Below are 19,610 nucleotides of genomic sequence, written 5' to 3'. Positions count from 1 at the left end.
GAAACGAATATTCATATTTGACCTGATTGTTTATAGTTCATAATGCGTGATCAAAACCGAAAGTTTCTGTGATGACTGCCCTTGCACTGTTTACTATGTAAGAACTTACTCACTATGTAAGAATTTGTTCACCATGTAAGAACTTGTTCGTTATGCTTCAGAAGATTGGAGACTGTTGAGAATTAGACTTGGGATTGATTAATGATTGTGCATTGAGTGCCCTATACAGAATTTTATTGTTGTTAACAACCATTTGATCAATAAATATGAGAGATGCCCTCTCAAAAAAAAAAGAAAAGAAAAGAAAAGGAAGAAAAAAAGGACAAGTCTTCTCTTTGTGATGAGAACTTTTAGGGTTTATCTCTTAACAACTTTCTTATGTACCACACAGCAGTGTTAGCTATAGCCATCATGGTGTCCATTACATCCCTAGGACTGACTTATAACCAAAAGTTTGTACCTTTTGACAAACTTCCTCCAATTCCCCTTCCCCCACCACCGTGGGGAACAAGTCTGACCTTTTTGAAGAATTTTGGTTTTTGTCTTTGTTTTTTTAAGATTCCACATGTGAGACCATATAGTATTTGTCTTTCTCTAATTTATTTCATTTAGTATTCATCCATTGGACACTTGGCTGTTTCCATGTCTGCCTATTGTACATAATGCTACCATCAGCATGGTGCTGCAGGTATCTTTTCAAGTTAGTGTTTTCATTTCTTTTGGTTATTTTCCCAGAAGTGAAATTTCTGGATGATATGGTAAGTTCTGTTTTTTAATTTCTTGAGGAACCTCCAAACTGTTTTCCATAGTGGCTGCACCAATTTACAACCTCCCCACCAGCTCACAAGCATTCCCTTTTTTCCACACCCATGCCAGCATTTGTTATCTCTTGTTTTTTTAATGATGGCAGTTGTAACAGGCAGGAAGTGATATGCTAAAAGCTAAATTTAAAAAAACCCTCCACATTGTAGGTAGCTCTTCATGCTGCGGCTATAAGTGTATGCTTCCAATTTCATGGCAGCAACACTGTACTAAGCATTAAGAAGTTATAAAATATCAAATTCCAAATTAGGAAATACTAATGTTATCTTTTGATGGAAGAACATGAAAGCAAAAACAGGACACCCAAATCAATTTTTCTTAAACTGTAACTTTATTTGGAACAGAATTTTTCTTATGTAAAGTAGACATTTTTAAACACCATAGGACAAACTATTCAAAAAGCAACATTTTATTTCAGAAAGGGCTTGTGTAAGTGGTTTTTTGTCCTTCTATCTTCTCATCATTATGAATATTTGCTTCTTAAATAAATATATTCTGTTATTCCCCTGTAATCAAATCAGGTGACCAAACTGCTGTCAGTAGTGAGGTTTCAGAGATCAAAAGACTGTTCAGGTCATTTAAATTCACATTAGCACAGTATCTGTAAGAAACTGATAACACAAATTAATGTGATAGCTTTTCCTCCAGTTTGTCTTAACAGTTTCCATGAGAAGGTCCATGAAATAAATTATATAAAATACAGTCCTTTGGTTGGAAATTGTAAAAAAATTTCTAAAAATTAACCACATATATTAAACAAACAATTTGCTACAGTATGCTTTAAATGATATAACATAATTAGTATGCCCAACATTTTCTTAGAAACATATTGCTTTTGGTTATACACAGAGCTGAAACATAGAGCCTGCACTCCACTCTTTTTCTCTCCTAAATGGCACAAAACTGTGGTTAGATGGCAGGGAAATACCCTGAACCCCAACTGTACCGATACCTGCATTTAAAAACAAAAACAATTCTTATTTTGCTTTACATGAATAGCCTTGATTATTCTCAATTTTTGATAACTTCAGTAGCAGAAAATGACATAGCATCAACTTATTAGATGCCTATAGTTGTTTCAGGCAAGCGATATGTCTAAAAATATTGTTTGAAAATCAATTTTCTTCCTACTTAAATCCTATAATACATGAGCTGGGTGAGGGCTTAGTAATTAATGGAATTTTACTGTAAAATGAATGGTCATACCAAAAGTAACTTTTATGCCCAGGCAGTCTGCCCTGCAGTTTACACACAAACCCATTGGCACACTTCTGTCACTGAACGTTTGGGCACCAAATGAGAGCCATCCCTGTACCATGTCCTGGTGTCCCAGAAAGCTTTTGGACAGTAAATGAGGTACAGTCATGGATAGGTACAGTTAAACTCATCATTCCTCTTGGTGTCTTGCAATACATTTTATGATTCTGTAGTAACTAAAAAATATATGCAAAGTACCATTTTATTTTCACTTAATAAAACATGGTCACTATTTCCTTCTATAGTAATCAGCTTGTATACACAATTTGCCCTTTACCCGTTGTGGGGGGTAAAACAGTATCTTGTAGGATTTTACTAGATCTTTATAATTTACATTGTTTTCTCAGTCTTCTAGTTTTCTCAGCTGTGCATCAGCTTGACTTTCATATGAATAAATGTGTTTGGCTTCCCAAGGGAAGTTGTTTGCTGACAAGCAAAGGAAAGAAGAAGAGGTAGAAAACTGAAATATTTTCTGAACTTGGACCCTATAAAAGTATTAGAGAAACAATTTTATAATGTGTAATAACCTGTTAACTAGGTTTTTTAATTAAAAACAGTAACATAATGGTCTTGACATAAGCTAGAATACCGAGAATATGGTATTCACAATCCATTTCTTCTCTAAGTAGTATTTACAATTTAAAACCAACTTTCCAGCAAGCTGGCTAAGGTTATGGACTAATTTACTCTTTATACATTATACAGAAAGGGAAAATAAATACTAACCTCAGTAAAAGACTCATATCTGAAAACACATTTTCTGCTGCTTTAGGTAACAAGTTGAGAATATAATACAGAAATTAATGCAGCTTCAAGTTGCACTTACATACACATATTTATTTTTTGAAGCTTTGCCACCAGTTTGTTAACAGGAAAGTATTACTTATCAAATCCACATCCATTATGTACTTTTCTCATGCCTCCAGGGATCACTGTGCTTTGTCAAGTACATTTTTGAGCCAGATTCTCCAAAGCAGAAATTACTCCCTGGGAGCCCCGGCCATTTGTTCAGCTGCAGCATATTAATACATCAAAGCAATAACTTACCAACTTATTAGGTTGAACCATATCAGAGTACCAATGTTCACTTTAACCTATCATTTTAACCTACAGAAATGACAATTTCGTATCTCTTAACTTGCTTTACATCCTGGGACCTGGCACCCAGTGAGAGACGCTTGAGCCCTGGGAGAATGCGAGGTGATAACCCATTCGCTGGCAATGACCTTCCCTCTTGCTTTTCAGGTGATTATGAATGGAGGCAAGTGTACTCTACAGAGATGGACGGGAGTGGACCTTTTGTCTTTTTCTGTTTCCAAACTAGCTTTGTCACTTTCAAAGTTGCTGTAAACATACCTCTCAATGGAACAGCCTCTGCCGGAATAGAATCCTCACTGTCGGAAGGAACTACACAAGGGGTAAGAGTTCAAATGTGGCATACTGTGGACACTAACATCATGGTACCTGGGACTTCCCAGGTAAGTGGACCTCTGCATACATCTTTACTGCTCCCCGAAGTGCCCTGAGAATTTGGCTAGGACAGAAGATTATTCATGATTCCTAGCCAGGCCTGGAGAACTGAGCTGAATGCAAAATTCTATCAGTTATTATAATAATAAACCTTCTGCTGCTTTGAAACTTAGCTTTTCAGTCATGCATCTTGGCGGCGATGTAAGATTAATTGATTCAGTTAACCTGTATGTTGACAACATTTTGGCTTGAAAAGCTTCCCTTTTGTAGGTACTCATACAATTTGATTTTTTTAATTGGGAGAAAATTGAATGTGATGTGGCATAGCATAATAAAGCTTGGTTTCATTTGGATATCCCCAACTACCATAAAGGGTATTGTAAATGCAAAACAAATTTACTTAGAGTTCTTTCATCTGGGGAACGACAATAAAACAAAGTGAATTACATAATAGTACTTTTAGAACAGCACAGTGGTATCAAAAACCAAATCAGTAACGTGTTGAGAAAAGCACATCATTTTTCCAGTGCCGATGTCAATCCAAGAAAACCTGAAGTACCTAATGTGCCACATTTAAAATTTAACCATTTCACATATATCTGCACACCTTGAGTAAATAACTCTTCATCATGTAGCCTTACATTGCACCCCTGTTGCAATACTGCATCAGTATTATTACAATTTTAAAAATCTGTATAAAATATTATCTGGAACCCCAAAGGAAGAGCAATTAATCTTTAAAAACTTCATTATAAACTCGACTGTATAAAATGCTAAAACATAACCCATATATACAAAATGCTATTGTGTAAGAAAATACTGGGACCCAGTTTTAGAATAAAATAATTTGTACCAAAAAAAAAGGGTATTGCATTTCAAATTAATATTTAAAAAAAAACTTTAAAAAAGAAGATTGAAATGTCTTAGTTCAGAAGAATAACTACAGAAGTGTCTGCTTGCTTTTACACCATCAAAGAGTTTCTCGCAGGTAGAATACCAGTTGGCCAACAGACAGTCTCCTGCTCTCCCCCACGAAGGGCTTCATAACCGTCATCGCCGAGACGCATACTTGGAAGCCCAGTCTGTCCGTCCGTGCACTGGCTGGGCTGCAGGAGGTCGTGGTACCAACCCAGCAGTGCTTCTAGGCTGGGTGTGGAAAAAAGGTCGCCCAGGATGAGGTCTCACAGCTTTCAGGGAAGAATAACCTACAAGGGAAGAGAAAGGTGGCTCTCAGTGATGTGAGACCCATGCAAACAAAGCACAGAGAAATGCATCTGGGGACAGAAATACCAGAAAATAAGCAATCAGGAGGAGCTTCCACCTCCTGCTCAGTCTTCCCTCTCTCAGTAAGGATAACCCGGTTCTAACAGTTCTTGAGCCAAGAATAGTGGTGTCATTCCTGACCGCTCTCTTTTTCTCATATCCCACTTGTAATTTGCCAGCAAATCCTAGTGGCTCTACCTTCCAAATATACCCAGAATCTGGCCCAACTCAAGCACCAGCACCCTGGAGCAGGCCGGCATTATTCCTTGCCTGGACAATGGCAACAGCCTCCGGATGGTTGTCCTGGTCCCAGCCTTACTCCCCCCTTTCAAACTAGTGACAACCAGCACTTCAGGGAGCCTGGAAAACGGGAGTCAGATCACCTCACTCTTTGCTCAAAACCCTCCGGTGAGTCCCATGTCGCTCCGAGTCTACAGCAACACGCTCACAGCGGCCTGCAGGGCCTCCTGCCTTCAGGTCCCTTATCACCCCTCTAACTCCCCTTTCTGCTCTCCTCCTCTCGCTCCTGTACCCTGCCTCCCTGCGCTTTCCTGCTGTGCCAGGCCTGCCCTGCCCCACGGCCCAGGCCCTGACCCCTGCATCTGGCATAGTCTCACTCATCCATGGGCATGACTTGCTCACCTCCTTCACGTCTTCACTCCTTTGCAGTGAGGTCTTCTTTGGCTGCCCTACTAAAACCGCACCCGCACCCCACACCCGAACCCCCACATTCCCTCCTTCCCTCCTGCTTGATGTTTCTCCCAAGCACATATGAGCATCTGCTTCAGTTTGCTCATTGTGTGCAGAGGGCGAGTCCCACGAGGACGGGGAGTTTTGTCTGTCTCCTTCACTGGTGCATCGGAGGCCCACACAGTGTCTGGCACAAAGAAGCTATTCAGTAACTATCTGTTGAATCAATTCATGAATAATCTGAAATAGAGCTTACCAGGGGAAGGGTCTGGAATAGGTGCCAAGTGTACCCTCTGCACAGCAGAACCAATTTCTTTTTTCAGGAAGGAAGGGATATAGTTTCCAGTCAGTCCACTAGAACTCGTAGAGCCGGAACCAACTGATTTGCAGAAGCAGAAGCCCATTAGTACAGAGACCCGCACACCTGTCACCAACAGGGTTAAAAGGCAGCGGGGAGGAAGGGACCGCGGTGAGCACAGCGCATCCTGAGCAGGGCATCCACCACACCACGCGGTCGGAGGGACCTGGGGCGGCGTGGTGGACAGTGCTGTCCCTGCAGCCCCCACCAGATGGGGGGGTCAGTTGGTTTTTTTTAAGGAAAAGGGAAATTTTCAATTTTCTTTCTTTTTACAATTGAAGGTTTTAGCCTGTTCTGGAATTTGCTTTTTCCACTTCATAATACAGGACAGTTATCTTCCCATGTCCTATATACAAATTCCAGAGTATGGCTAAACCGTAATTCATTCAGCCATTCTCTTATCGATCAGCACACAGGTGATCTTAATTATTCAGCTACTACAAGTAGTTCTGCACTAAATATGCTTGTCTGTAATCAGAAAAATTACCCATTATTAAAATCTATTACATACATTCACTTTGTATGTCTTTTCCAGATTGAGAGGCTTTAAGGGCCGGACAGCACGCTGCTCATCTTAGCAGACTAGGACGTTGACGAATGCCTCTCACCCATGCAAGTCATCAGTACATATTGGATGGGTGAATGAATGTCTGTAAGCTTCATAGTTAAGGCTTAAAGGTACAACGGAATTACAAAGAATGCTTTTATGGTCCATAAAACAAATGGGTTATATCCGTTAGGAAAGGAGTTAATGAGGAATAGAGCTGTTCTATGTCTTCATAGCACAGCACATTCCTGACGCCTGTTTAAAGCAGCATCGGAGGAGTGCTCTGGAACGCATGTGTGAGGAGTGTGTTGGTGAGCTGGAGCACACCTTATATTTTTTGGTGAATAGACAGATATGAAGAAAAATGGGACAAGATTTGGAAGAGGTATGTCACAAGCAGGAAAAAAACATATAGTCAATAAACACACGGAGAGGTGCTTTACCTCACTAGTACACAGGACATGCAAGTTTAGGCCACATAAGGTGACTTTTCACACGCTCAGATTAGCACACACTCTATAATCGTGACAGGACCAAGCGGCATCCCACACCCTGCTGGAGAGCAACGTGCAGTATCTGCAAGGTCCAAAACGAGCACGCGCTTGCACCTAACGTGCTTACGTTACACACAGAGAGACCCTCCCAACCGCTGCACGGTACGTACAGCAGTGTTCATCTCAGCACTCTTTCTAATAGTAAAAAGTATAAACAACTTACATGTTTGTCAAGAAGAGAAAGGATAAACAAGTTATGGTCTAGCAGAAGTAATAGATTATTGTGGCATATAGTTACATATACTATATGTGTTATATGTATATATCTTATATATATGCATAATTGCTATGTCCTACTATAATTATTAATGTGAGTGAAGTGGGGATCCAGGCTTATGTTCATATAACTTTTTAAATATGCAAAACCATACTAGGTATGTCATGTATATTCTTTAAGAACATGGAAATAATAAACCACCCAGATCCACTGAGGGGCAGGGGGGAGGGGAGAGGCAGAGAGAACAAGTAGGAAGACCCAGACATGTGCATTTGCAAAGTTTGATTCCTTAAGCTGGTGGTGGTTATGTGGGTGCTGATATAATATTTCCTTCTTTTTCTGCATTCCTTAAAATAAATGAACACATAATGGATAAAGGCAGGGAGCAGAGAAAGCCAGATGTCTCCTCGGCAGTGTGGAAAGGGAAGCAGCATACAGCAGGGGCTGCCTGTGTGAGGGAAGAATGCGGTGGGCAGCTGGGCTGCTGGGAATGGGGTTAATCAACTACCCGTTTAAAAAAGTGGGGAGGGCCTTCTGAACTGTCACCTTCCAACCAAAGGGGACGTTGAGGCTCTGGGCTAAGGCGGGGTCATCAGACAGAGGGGACAAGCGGGAGCTGAGTTCGATGATCTCCTCAGAAGGAGGTGCCCCTGCAGAGCAGGGCCTCAGAAGTCAGATTTTGTGAGACTCTGTACTTTGCTTTTCCTGTGAGCCAGGGAGACTGTCCTACGCTCCCAGCTACTCCCGAGGGCAGATCCTGCAGGGCCTGACTGAGTCCCCGGGGCCTGTGCCAAGAAAGACTGAGAAGCATGGGTCTGGAAAAGAGGTCCTGGTTCCACAGCCTGTCTCTCTGTGCCCACCCTGCCCCACACAGGGCAGGGGCTTCTTGTCATTAGAAGTTAATTTAATAACCATTACTCACCTGAATTTATTTTGCTGATGACAGATACTGTTCCTGAAGATTTGCCAGACAAACCTGAACTAGACCATGGATTGGATGGAATAAAATCCTTGCCTGGATTTGGGAGTACGCCATTTCTTATATTTATTCCTAATATGGAAGAAATGATTTTCAAATGCAAAATACTTAATCTTGCACAGATCTCAGAAATGAAATTAACACAGCATCCAATTTGTGGTTTAACAATCAAAGCAAAAATTGCCCGTGACGATATCATCTGATAGATGGAGGGGGAAAGATGCCCCATCTGGGTTTAGTATATTGTCTCTCACTGGTGGGAGGCCCGAGAACGGTCCCTTCAACTTGTCCCAGTGGATCTGTCCCAGGTCTTATGTCTTGACCCTGCCAGTGCTGCCCTGGGTTTCAGTGTTCCTGGACGTCCCTACTCGCCTCCCTTCACAGACCACTGCCTTTCTATCACCTTTCCAAGTTCCTCTCCGTCCCCCAGCCCCGGCCTCCTCAGCCCCCTGCTCGCCTCTTTCTGCATTCTGTCTCCTGAGATTCCATCTTGTCACCTGTCCTGAACCAACATCACCATCACGTGCTGATGGCTCTGGTATGTGCCAGTGACCCCCATCGACTCCCTCACATCCAAGGCTACTTTGACCTTAACCTCGGTCACCTCAACCTCAAGCCTCCAACCACTTCCCTCTAGACTGCCCACTTTTCCACTCATGTCAAGCACTGCAGCTAATTTTCAGAACTGAAAGACTGAATCCATCTTTCATCCTTCTCCTTCTTCCCCTAGAGCCAAAAAAAAACAGCTCTCTGATTCTGGCCCCACTCCCTTTGGCCCGTGGTCACCGCAGCCCAGGTCCTTTCACATGGACCACAGCTGTCAGCCATCACCTGCTCTCTCTTCTTCCGGCTTGTCCTGGGACCTGTCAGGCCAATCTTCTAAGACCACAGTGCGAGCCCTGGTGGGGTCTGGCAGTATGCAGAAGCCTATTCCCAGTCAAAGGGCGAGGAGTCCAAGCACCAGCAGGCCTGCCACACCAAACTCCATTCCCATCCCCAAGCCCCAGGCCCCAGCCCAGCCAGGCCACCACCTCCCTCACCTGGATGACAGCTAAGCTTGCTGGCCTGCACCCACTCAACACACAGATGTGGATAAAATCATAACACTATCCAATTAAAGTCCTTCAAGAGCTTCCCATTGCTCAATAAAATCCAAATTCCTTACAAGATCCCCCAAACACGCTACATACGACATCATAATCACACGACATACCACACCACCCTCTCACCACGCTCCGGCCACACTGGCCTCTCAGCCGGTCCTCTCACAAACCAAGCCCTCCCTGCCTCCAGCCCCTGCACGTGCATTTCCTCTGCCTGCTCTGCTCTTCCCTCAGCTCTCTGCACATCAGTTCCTTCCTATTCTCTGGGGCCCAGCTGGGAGTCACTTGCTCAGGGCGCCTTTCCTGACCACTCTAAAGCAGAGCCTCCTCCGCCCATTACATTACCTTTAACATCACTTCTCACCATCTGTTATTATTGTTTGTCTGTTTGCTTAGGGCCCATCTTCCCTGTTAGAATGTAAGCTGCATGAGGGCGAGAGTATTGCCTGCAGGGCTACAGTACAACATCACTGCATAGATTAAAGGGAGATGTGAAGGGAGACCCTTGAAAGGTCGGCAACCAGTGGCCCCACTTGGCCATCACCATTATATTCCCAGTGCCAGGCACGTGGTGCATGCTCAATGTGCATTTACTCACTGAATGGGTTTGTGAATGAATGGCTGGCTAATGCTGCAAGCTTGGAATACGGAGAATCTGGAGAGAAGCCTGGGCACCCACCAAACTACAGCGTTTACACTTGACCCCTACAGCATTGCCAGAGGGTGTGACTAAGCTCCTGCCCGGTTTCCTGAGGGCACAGAGGACTGGTCATTTCTCCTAAGCCTGGTCTGACGCAGGGCCTCACGCACGCCACCCGGCTCTTTCCAGTTCCTCCCTTCCTGGGGGCTGAACCAGTTTCCTTTACCAAATTTCTGATCTTAGGCAACTACATATGATAAAAATGTGAGAACTCTAGGGCTTCAGTACGTATTTTTATGATACGGAGTTCCAGTTCTGAAGAGAAGCCCCAAGCACTTGCCTTCCAAGACAGAACCTTGGTGAATGTGATTCCAGGGAAATGATTTCCTATCAATGATCAAAGCAAAGGCAAGTATTGCTGTTACCAGGCAAGTATCGGGAGTGCTTCAAGTAGTGCTGCTTGGCGGCAGACCTCAGGGTCGGGGTGTCTCTCCTCTGATACGACGTCTGGGTGGGGGCGCTACTTCCAGTACCCACAGGCTCTGAGGGCTTCAGGTCCAAAACACTCTCAAACCTGAATGGAGAGAACGTGGCTTAGGTCAGCACGAGATGGAAAGCAGCATCAGACAGGCAGAGATCTGACGATCCAACCTCAGACTCTGTTTGGAGATAGAAGCTGCACACTTGCCTGCACAGAGTCTCATCGCTCTGTCTTTTCTTGTTTTTCAGGTCAATTCTAGTGAAGGATGGACCGAAATCCAAGTCCTCCAAGTCTGCCCAATCATCAGAATCCTTTGTTGACCTGGAAACCAGTCCCCACCTTCTCCTACTCTTTGGCTTGATCTCATGGTTTTTGTGATCCAGGCCAGTGAGGATTTTCTGTGCAAAATACAAGGAGAGGAGGGAAAAAGCAGTAGTTGGCATTAATGGAGCTCATGTGTGACTAATCCCCAGCATGAACTTTCTCAGTTATGGCATGGAGGGTCCTGGGGCATATCATCCCCCAGAATGCACTGCTTGTCTGAAAGGGCAACTGTGGAAAGCACATTCCCAGACCTCCGTCTCCCACCCATCCTGCATCGATTACATCAGTCTTCATCCTATGAGGACACAAAGTTGTATAAGGATTTTAAAGAAGAAATTTAAGATACTTCTCGTATAGCAGGAAAATGGCTGGATTCTCATTCAGGTCTCTTCCCTGATTTATGCTGTCCTAAATAGAGATGCAAGGGAATATAGCTAAGACATCAGTCATCCTGCTTTTTTAGAGAAAACAGTGTGAATAATATCTTTTTTGCCTTCTTGGTTGATTTAGATACCATTTAATTGTAGAATTATCTACAGTAGGAAATTTCCTAACACACGTGACTTCGAAGTGGGTGGGCTGGGGTAAAGCAAACCGTCTAGAGACACCACCTTTGTGATCTCATGCTGTATCTTACATGGTGCTGGCTGGGAGCCAGCCCTCAGTGAATAAATACTGGCTGGCAGAGAAAGTATGACTTTTGCATAAAGTTGTTGGAAAATCAGACTCTCTGACAGCACTACAAAGCTAATGGTACCTAGACTCCCTTGACAGGTTATCATTTTCTTGAATCTAATGCTCATTGTTTCCTTTTGAAAGCCAGCCCAAGATGAGAAGACAGGCCTGGGCTCAACTAACAGCCCAGAATTAACAGTATCAATGGACAGCATCATGGAAAGTGACAATCTATGAATATTATTAGTATGGCACTTTGTGACTTTTCAAAACATCTACAAGGGCAGCAGGATTTGATCCTCATGAACAGCCAGCAGTGTCTGGACAAGACAGGCCTTATGTATGATCTTCCTTCTACAGGTGAGGAAACTGAGTCCCTGAGTCAAAAAGGGATTAATAATAACAATGACAAACATTTATCAAGTTCTAACTAGGTGCCAGGTACTATTTTAAATTCTTTCAAGCATTAACTCATTTAGTCCTTAAAAGAATGGTAACATTATTATCCCTACTTTACAGATGAGGAAATGAGGAGCTGAGAGGCAGGTAACGTGTACCTGAAATAACAGAGCTGAGATCTGAGACCCTGGCAGCCTGGCTGCCGTGTCCAGCTCTCAATCACCGCATCACAGCTGCCCCTGTGAGGAACACCAATACCAACGGGCAGAGCCAGAACTTGAATTTAGACCTTAAACTCCAAGGCCAAAGCTGTTTTCACAATTCCGTGATATTGCAAAGGCAATTTTATTGTATTTAGACTTCATATGCTGAAAAAGAAAGTATTTCACACAATAAGTGGGATCAGAAGAGGAACAGGCGAGACGTGGCTCACGAGCACATCCCCCTGCTTACCGACTGAGGATTCTTGGCATGGAGGGATGGGAAGAGCAACGGGCTTGGCTTGTCCTCTGGAAGATGGCTCGGATGATCTGTCCTGGGAGCCTCGGCTTTGTAGGGGTACGTGAGATGTGGAGGGGGCTGGCTGGCTTGATGTTGTCTCGAAGAAATCCGCATTTGTGGCTTGGCTGGAGGCTGGGCAGGAGGGACTGGCTTAATGTGAGGAGGTGGGCCTGCCTTTTCCAGGATGTCTTTCTGTGGTTTCCCTACCTGAAGGCTCTGTGTGGTGCAGCCCAGAGGGTACCCAACTTGGAAGTAAGGATATCGAAGCGCCTGGAATGACAGAGGCCTGCTTTAGGAGAAAAGTCTAGCCAGGAAGATTCACAACCATCAGGCTCACTCAGGCTACATTTCATGTGGTCAGTTTACTACAGTTTCTTAGCCCAACCAACTATAAAACAGCATCTTGAATCTTTACACCCCTTGTGATTTTCCTTATCTATATACCGTAAAATGTATACACTTAAAATTATTTGGATAAGGCAGGCAAGTACACTGCTATTGTCCTTGTTATTTTTTGAAAAGTATTCTGGCTTATTATAGGTCCTGGCTTTATAATTCATTTGCTGTGTGTCTTAAATAATATTTCACCTTTCTAACCCCATTTCCTCATTCCATAGAAAGAGAAAAAAGTAATGTAAAACTGAGAGAGTCAAACCTGATGACCCTGGAAGAGTGAAGTGTACAATAAGCAGGTTACATCTGCTTTCATCCCAGAAATGCCAAGACTGTCATACCTGAAATAGTTAAACCTGGCCTATAAAGAGCAACTGACAACTAAAGCTTGTTAGTTGTTCTGAATGATCAAGTTTTCTGGATAGGCAAGGGATAAATCTTAAATATTTTCTGAAATATTCCCTATATTCCCTAGTCTTTTTGAATGGAAATCCCCGAACATAACATAACCTTTCTTGATGACCCTGAAACACAGTTACAAACACCTGTAATGTTGAAATATAAATGTAGCAACAGAGGCAAATGATGTGGATATTCTAGTACAGGTCCTGAACCCTGGCATCTAATTTAAAAGTCTTCCCTGTAGGCCAGGCGTTTTTGCAAGTCACAACTGATTTGAGGGTATTTTTAGCTTTTCTGACACTATTCTTAAAAGTCTGCTTTGCTCTCTTGGTTCCTTGTCACAAAATCTTTTTCCTTTCATTGCTTGTGTACATCCTTTAAAACACTGGGTTCATCAGAAAGCTTCCTTCCTGCCCTGAAAATGTCTGTGAATTTCATCCCCAGAAATGGTTTCCAACCCTCTCAAGCCATCCAGAGCCTTACAGCACCGAATTACGACTTTTCTTCTTTAAGCCTTTGGAAAGCTGCATTTCTATGATCGCTCAATCCCCCAACTGCCATCTCTCCAGCTCTCACACATTCGACATCACACTGGCACTGTTTCCCGATGTGCCTATCAGTTTGCTTAGCCAGATCATCGTCTCTGATTAGAACTAGTCACCTAGTCACCCTGTTTTATTCTCCGAGCGATGTGACTGTCAATGAGACAAAGTGAGAAGGGGCCAGACACAACTCACGCAAAAGGAGGCTTGCAGGAGGCGTGGCAGTGCGGAAGCCCGCAACATTACCTGCCTTTTTTGGGTGCATTTTATAATCCAAGTCACAGTGGCCTGGGGTGGGGAGGGTTTGAGGAAACAGGAGGGATGGGATCAGAAAACCTGCAGTCCATGTGACTGACCTGGAGTGGGTTGTGTTATCTGTACTGGTTACCGTATGAGTGATTTAGGGCCAATCACAAACCTTCTGAGATTCAGTTTTCTCATTTACAGAATGGAAACCTGTAATAGCTATCTCACGGAATCCTCATGAGGTTAAAGTCACATGAAAACATACCAAAGCATTTACAAACTGTAAAGTGCTACAAAATGCTAATCACTCCAGATTTATCTCATCTGCTGCTCTACGTCATCTGTTAAGGAGCAAGTTGGATTTTACACGGTTATTTTAAAATTCCCTTTCAACAACCAGTACTGTCTTGTAAAAAAAACTGCTATGTAACCTTAACTCATAGAAAATGTACCTGAAAAGATTCTCCAAAGATAGGTAGATACATGTTTATTTTCATTTCTACATACATAGTGATGTATCATGTGAACCGCATGCCAATTTTCAAAGCAACTGGATTGTTTAAACCTTAACTACTTTAATTATACACAGTGATGCCCAAACTATTTTAAGTTCTTGTATATTAATATGCCACTAGTGATATCCAATCCTATTTTCACCCATGATACCAAATAAAATACTTCTTCTAGGATTTACAGGGATTATTCAGAGTTAGATATGAACACCATAAGAAGTACATCAAACAGAAGGAAATGGAAGAAAACCTGACTAGCTGTTGGCCGTTTCTTGGGATCCCACTGAAGCATGTCTCTCAGGAGCTGAATTGCTTCGCTGCTAGCATTTGGGATCAGGGTCTTTAAGTTACTGGGCATGCACTGGGGCCAGCGGAAGCTCATCGCACTTGAAAGTTGGTAGCCTTCAGGCCAGTCGGTCTGAAAGAAGGAAAAGACAGAACATTTTGCTCCGCCAACTCGCTGTGGGAGGAGTTTCTGTTCTTGCATGTGTGCCCCCAAAGGAAAGGCAACCATGTCATCACCTCGGCCCTGTGCAATACCACGTGTCGTGCATGACACCGCAGGGGCACGCTAATGGGGAGACAACAAAGAACAGAACGGCAGGGGAACAGGGACATTTGCTTGCATTTGCCACCAACTAGTTTTAATACCTTTATGCTAGAAAGTTCATTTCTTGAAATTTGGGGGTTGGACCAAATTAGTATATTCCCAATTGTGTTCCATGAGACAGATGTTCGAGAAACTGCTGATGAGATATTTGGGTGGGGGGAATAACTAAAACAAAACAGCTTGTCCCTGGCTAAATAGATCTGTGAAACTCTACATATTACTATATCCCCATCTCAGTGATTCAAAACACGCTGAGAGGTCCGGCAGTAAAGTAAGCCACTCCACCCAATCTCAAGCTCTCTGCTTTTTCGTGCGTCACACCTCCAGGACACGAATGCTAAAGTGAATGACAAAAAGTGGTAAGCAAATAATCTTTTAGTTCCAACACTCTACTCTATTACGAGACCCATTCTGGTATCATTGCTATTTTTTCCAAGTGAGGCAGCACTACATGTATAGCTTATTCACTCACTGAGATAGTTACTGAGTGGCTACTATATGCTCAGTGTTGCTGGGTATCCAAAAATGGCCTGATATAAGTCCTGCCCTTAAGGATGTTATTGCCCAAGAGAGAAAATTAGACATTTACTTAAAAATATAACAATATTGAGTAAAAAGTGACAAAGGTCACAAGAGAGGTACAGAAACAGGTGTCCGAGGAGGGAGAGACTCCAGTCTGGTTTGCACCAGCAATGGTGCCAGGACCTGGAAAAACAAACATGGGGCAAATCCTTACCCTGAGTCAGCTTAGGGTCCAGGGCACAGATCTGTGCACAAATGATCACATGAGTGACACAGAACACAGCTGAAGATGGGGAGGAGACCAGACAATGGGGAGGGGGTAAGTTAGGGAGGGGCCTTGGAAGAGGAGTGGAATCAGGTCACATTTACTCACGTAGGTAGAACACATACATGCAGAGCAGAGAAGTGGGGAGATTCCAGGGCTCACAGCCAGAAGGGTGCAGGTACCGAGGGGAGGTAAGAAGGGACAGGTGAGGGCCCTGGACAGTGGGGAGACAGTGAATACTTTTAGGAGGGGAGGACAGTGCCAGAGCTCTTCTTTAGGAGGAGGAATCTGGCTGCAGACTGAAAGACAGCTGGAGGGCAAAGGCTTAAGGCAGAAAGAGTGAGACGATACCCCAGACACAGGCAGGGAGACCGGGCCCAGTCTGTGACAGGGGCCGCAGGACTGGAAGGACAAGAGTTGCAGGGCAGAGATGATGCGGCCATTTCAACAGGCTTTCCAGACCAACTGCTTGGACAGGGAAAGGGAAGTAAGGCCAGGGGAGAAGGCCAAACTGAGACTCAGCCTCAAGGCTGGGGCCCTGGAATTGGGATGGGCCCACGGACAGAACTGGAGAACGAAATAAAGAAGCTGGTTGCGGGCAAACAATAGCAACCTATGCCAGGCAGGTGGAGTCCGAGGTGGTAGTCAGGGTGTCAGGAGAAAGCCTCACCACTAGTGGTAAATACGTGAGTGAGTCATAGAGGAGGGAGGAGAGGGCTACAGGTTACATTTAGGAGATCTCTGAATAGATGTGCGAGTTGTAGCCATCCAGACAGAGAAGCTCTGCAAGGGAGGTGATGTGGTGTGCAGAGAAAAGTGGGGGTAGGGGGGTCGCCACGTACAGTTAAGAGGAGTAGGGGGGCAGAAGTGGCCAGGACTGCAAACGTGGGCAGTGGAGGGTCACGGTGGTCCAGAAAGAGGGCAGAATGGGCAGGTGTCAACATTGCCAGGGGCTGCACAGGCTGGGAGCATGGGCCACTGCCAGCTTTGGTCCTGCCCTTAAAGATGTTATTGCCCAAGAGAGAAAATAAGACGCCTTTGTTCCATATCGTTACCTTTTTTGGTGTCCCCAACACCTGGCAAATTTTGAAGATTGTGTCAATTTCACTGGCCCCCGGGAAGAGTGGCCGGAGGGTGTACACTTCTGCCATGATGCAGCCCACGGCCCAGATGTCAATGGGGGAGCTGTAGCTGGTGGACCTCAGGAGCACCTCTGGAGCCCGATACCTGCAGGGACAAAGATGAACTGCTAGGTGTGGCCTCCCCAGGTCCCAAGTCACATTAAATAATACAATCACATCATAGTGAGAGAGTTCATTTATTTCTGTGTTCTGTCCAGTTCAGTGTGACACGTGGACTCATGAAGACTTGGTAACCGCTGTGGCTGCTGTCAGAAAGCAGCATTTCTCTAGCTCACAGTATTTTCTATTGTGCATTTCTCTACAGGACTCTTCTCTACAGCATCTTAGCAAAACACAATGAGAGTCGAGGAAAAGAGAAAGAAGAAGAAAAAGGAGAGGGAGCGAGAACATAAAACTGGTCTGCAGGCTACTTCTTGGTAATGGCCAACTACTCAAATCAAATCCTTAGGGTCTGGAAGTTCTAACAACAGCAGTTAGCTGGTTTTCCAGGTCTTTGGAGAATCCTTTGCACAAGGCAGGAAATGGTCTTCAGGAAGGCCTATCAGTAAAATATTGTTTATGGTATGGAAAAAAGTATAATGGACTTCGTTTTAAAATTACTTACAATACAAGCTTTTACACCTTATACAACACTACATTACTTACAAATGTGTTTCAAACCATACTGTTTTTTAGTGAAAAGTTTGTATTTGTGACATGCATATTACCCACAGTATAAGCATGTATTTCTAGAGAAGTGTAATTAAACAGTTTTGAGGAAAAGAGTAGTTACCATCTGGTAGATACATAGTCTGTGTATGGAGGTCTTGATCGGATTTCTCGGGCCAGCCCAAAGTCTGCAATTTTCACAAGTTCTGGTCCCATGCAGAGCAGGTTCTCAGGCTTTAAGTCCCGATGGAAGAAGCCTGTAGCGCCAGTAGAGAAGGAATCCCAGCGTCAGTCTCGTCTGCATTAGTCTTGGCAGCGTGGCTGCTCCTTCTATCACAGCTCTAATTTGACAAGTAGCCTGGGATAGCACCAGAGGCTCTATGCACAGGACTTCATTCATTTCCTCTTGATGAATTCAAAATGTCAAATTATTCAAAAGTTCATCTTCAAAATGTTTTTTTCCCAGAAGGAAAACAGATTTTAAAACATCAAACCTCAGTTATGGGCTGAGATAACTTTGCAAAAAGACGTTGTCACCACAATATCATTCATGTGAAACCTTCGTAAGATTGTCTATCAATGTTACCTTAATAAATAAATAAGTAATTAAATAAATAAATAAAAGAAGTTGTCACTCCAGGAAAAAAAATATAGGGCCTACCTTGCCCGAGTCGGCCAGAAGGAATTTGAGATTCAAAACATTTCAAAAGATGATAATCTTATGGGTACAGAGAGGTTATACCACAACAAAAACATAATTATAATTTCTGCTTAAGGAATGAGGGATTTATGAACACAATCTCGTCATGTCTGAGATTCTGATGTGTGTCACAACAAATGTTTAAATGTGAAACATTATTGTTACTTATTACTTGGCCTAATGAAGAGGCAGGGGCACATCTCCAGCTCACACTGCGAAAGGCAAAGATAACTCAGCAGACGGAAAGCCTATCTCGGCTACAGCAGAGCGATGGGGTTACACGCAGGATATTCAACAAGCCAACGTCCCAGGGGTGCTCAGGCACCCACTGATCAGCGATACGTGTCTCTAAAAACCCCAAACCTTCCACCTGTGGAGAGCATCATTGACAGTCTTCATTCTACATGACTCTAAATCTCAGTTCAGCCCTACTAACGCCACCAAGGGAGTTATTTGCTCTATCTTATCTTTATCAAGGTTGTCTAAGCCGGATATCTGCCAGGAAATCACAGAAGTCAGCGGCCATCACTGAAGGTTTACACTATTCCCTGACGACCTCTGTGCAGATGATGCTCAAATCTACATCTCCAATGTGCCTTCTTCACCCTTGTCTAGGCTTTGCTCCTCACAGGACAGATGTCACTGTCACCTCCACATCAACCCGTCCCACACCGCTTCTCTCCTCTCCCAAATCGCCTCTCCCTCCCAAACCTTTGATAAGATCTCCTGGTTCCCGACAGTTCAGTTAGAGCCCTCCCCCAGACAGTCATGGAATTATGTCATATTTTTCACCAAAATATTTCCTGCCCATCACCTTCTGCCCTTTCTCACGTCCCCTCCCTAATCCTTGTGCTTGTCGTCTGTCCTCTGCCACTTCCTGGCAGGACTTCATTGTTCTGGCTTCTCTGGACTCCACACTTCTGTGGAGCCCTGCCTTTCCCTTGTCATACACATACACACACAAACACACACACACCCTTCATGGTCCCCTTTGTGGAGCCCTGCCTTTCCCTTGTCATACACACACACACCCTTCATGGTCCCCTTTGTAATTATTTTACAGGCCTGAACTCCTTTCAGTCTACCTAAAGAGATAACATTATTTTCTGATACTTAATATGTGTAAAGTATGCTCCAATCAGGTAAAATTCCTCATTTCTTTTAGGTTCATTCCATTTATTCCCACTAAGTGTTACAACCTTGCTCCTTTTTGTGTACATCAATCCCAATCTTCACCATCCTTCAAGACCTATTTTGAGTTTCCTTCTTCCATGAAGCCATTCTAACATGCTAGCTTTCTCCATTCATCCATCCTACCAATGAATGTCCACCAAGGGCCCACTCCGTG

At 43.8% G+C, this 19,610-nt stretch overlaps 1 protein-coding gene across 1 annotated transcript in view; it reads right to left on the bottom strand.

The window, feature by feature from the left end:
- Positions 1–1,130: 1,130 nt before the first annotated feature.
- Positions 1,131–19,610, bottom strand: part of CILK1 (ciliogenesis associated kinase 1) — a 34,670-nt gene continuing 16,190 nt past the window's right edge. Inside the window, exons 5-13 of the mRNA XM_017671901.3 lie at positions 17,687–17,819; positions 16,828–16,999; positions 14,626–14,793; positions 12,233–12,550; positions 10,589–10,779; positions 10,326–10,474; positions 8,101–8,229; positions 5,759–5,881; positions 1,131–4,754 (exon numbers count right to left, since the gene is read on the bottom strand). Coding sequence (XP_017527390.1) covers positions 4,600–4,754; positions 5,759–5,881; positions 8,101–8,229; positions 10,326–10,474; positions 10,589–10,779; positions 12,233–12,550; positions 14,626–14,793; positions 16,828–16,999; positions 17,687–17,819 — 1,538 coding nt within the window. The 3' untranslated portion in view covers positions 1,131–4,599. The remainder of the gene's footprint in view (positions 4,755–5,758; positions 5,882–8,100; positions 8,230–10,325; positions 10,475–10,588; positions 10,780–12,232; positions 12,551–14,625; positions 14,794–16,827; positions 17,000–17,686; positions 17,820–19,610) is intronic.

The sequence above is a fragment of the Manis javanica genome, chromosome 16 (assembly GCF_040802235.1).
Source record: "Manis javanica isolate MJ-LG chromosome 16, MJ_LKY, whole genome shotgun sequence".
NCBI lineage: Eukaryota > Metazoa > Chordata > Mammalia > Pholidota > Manidae > Manis > Manis javanica.
This window is presented reverse-complemented; position numbering and strand designations above follow the sequence as displayed.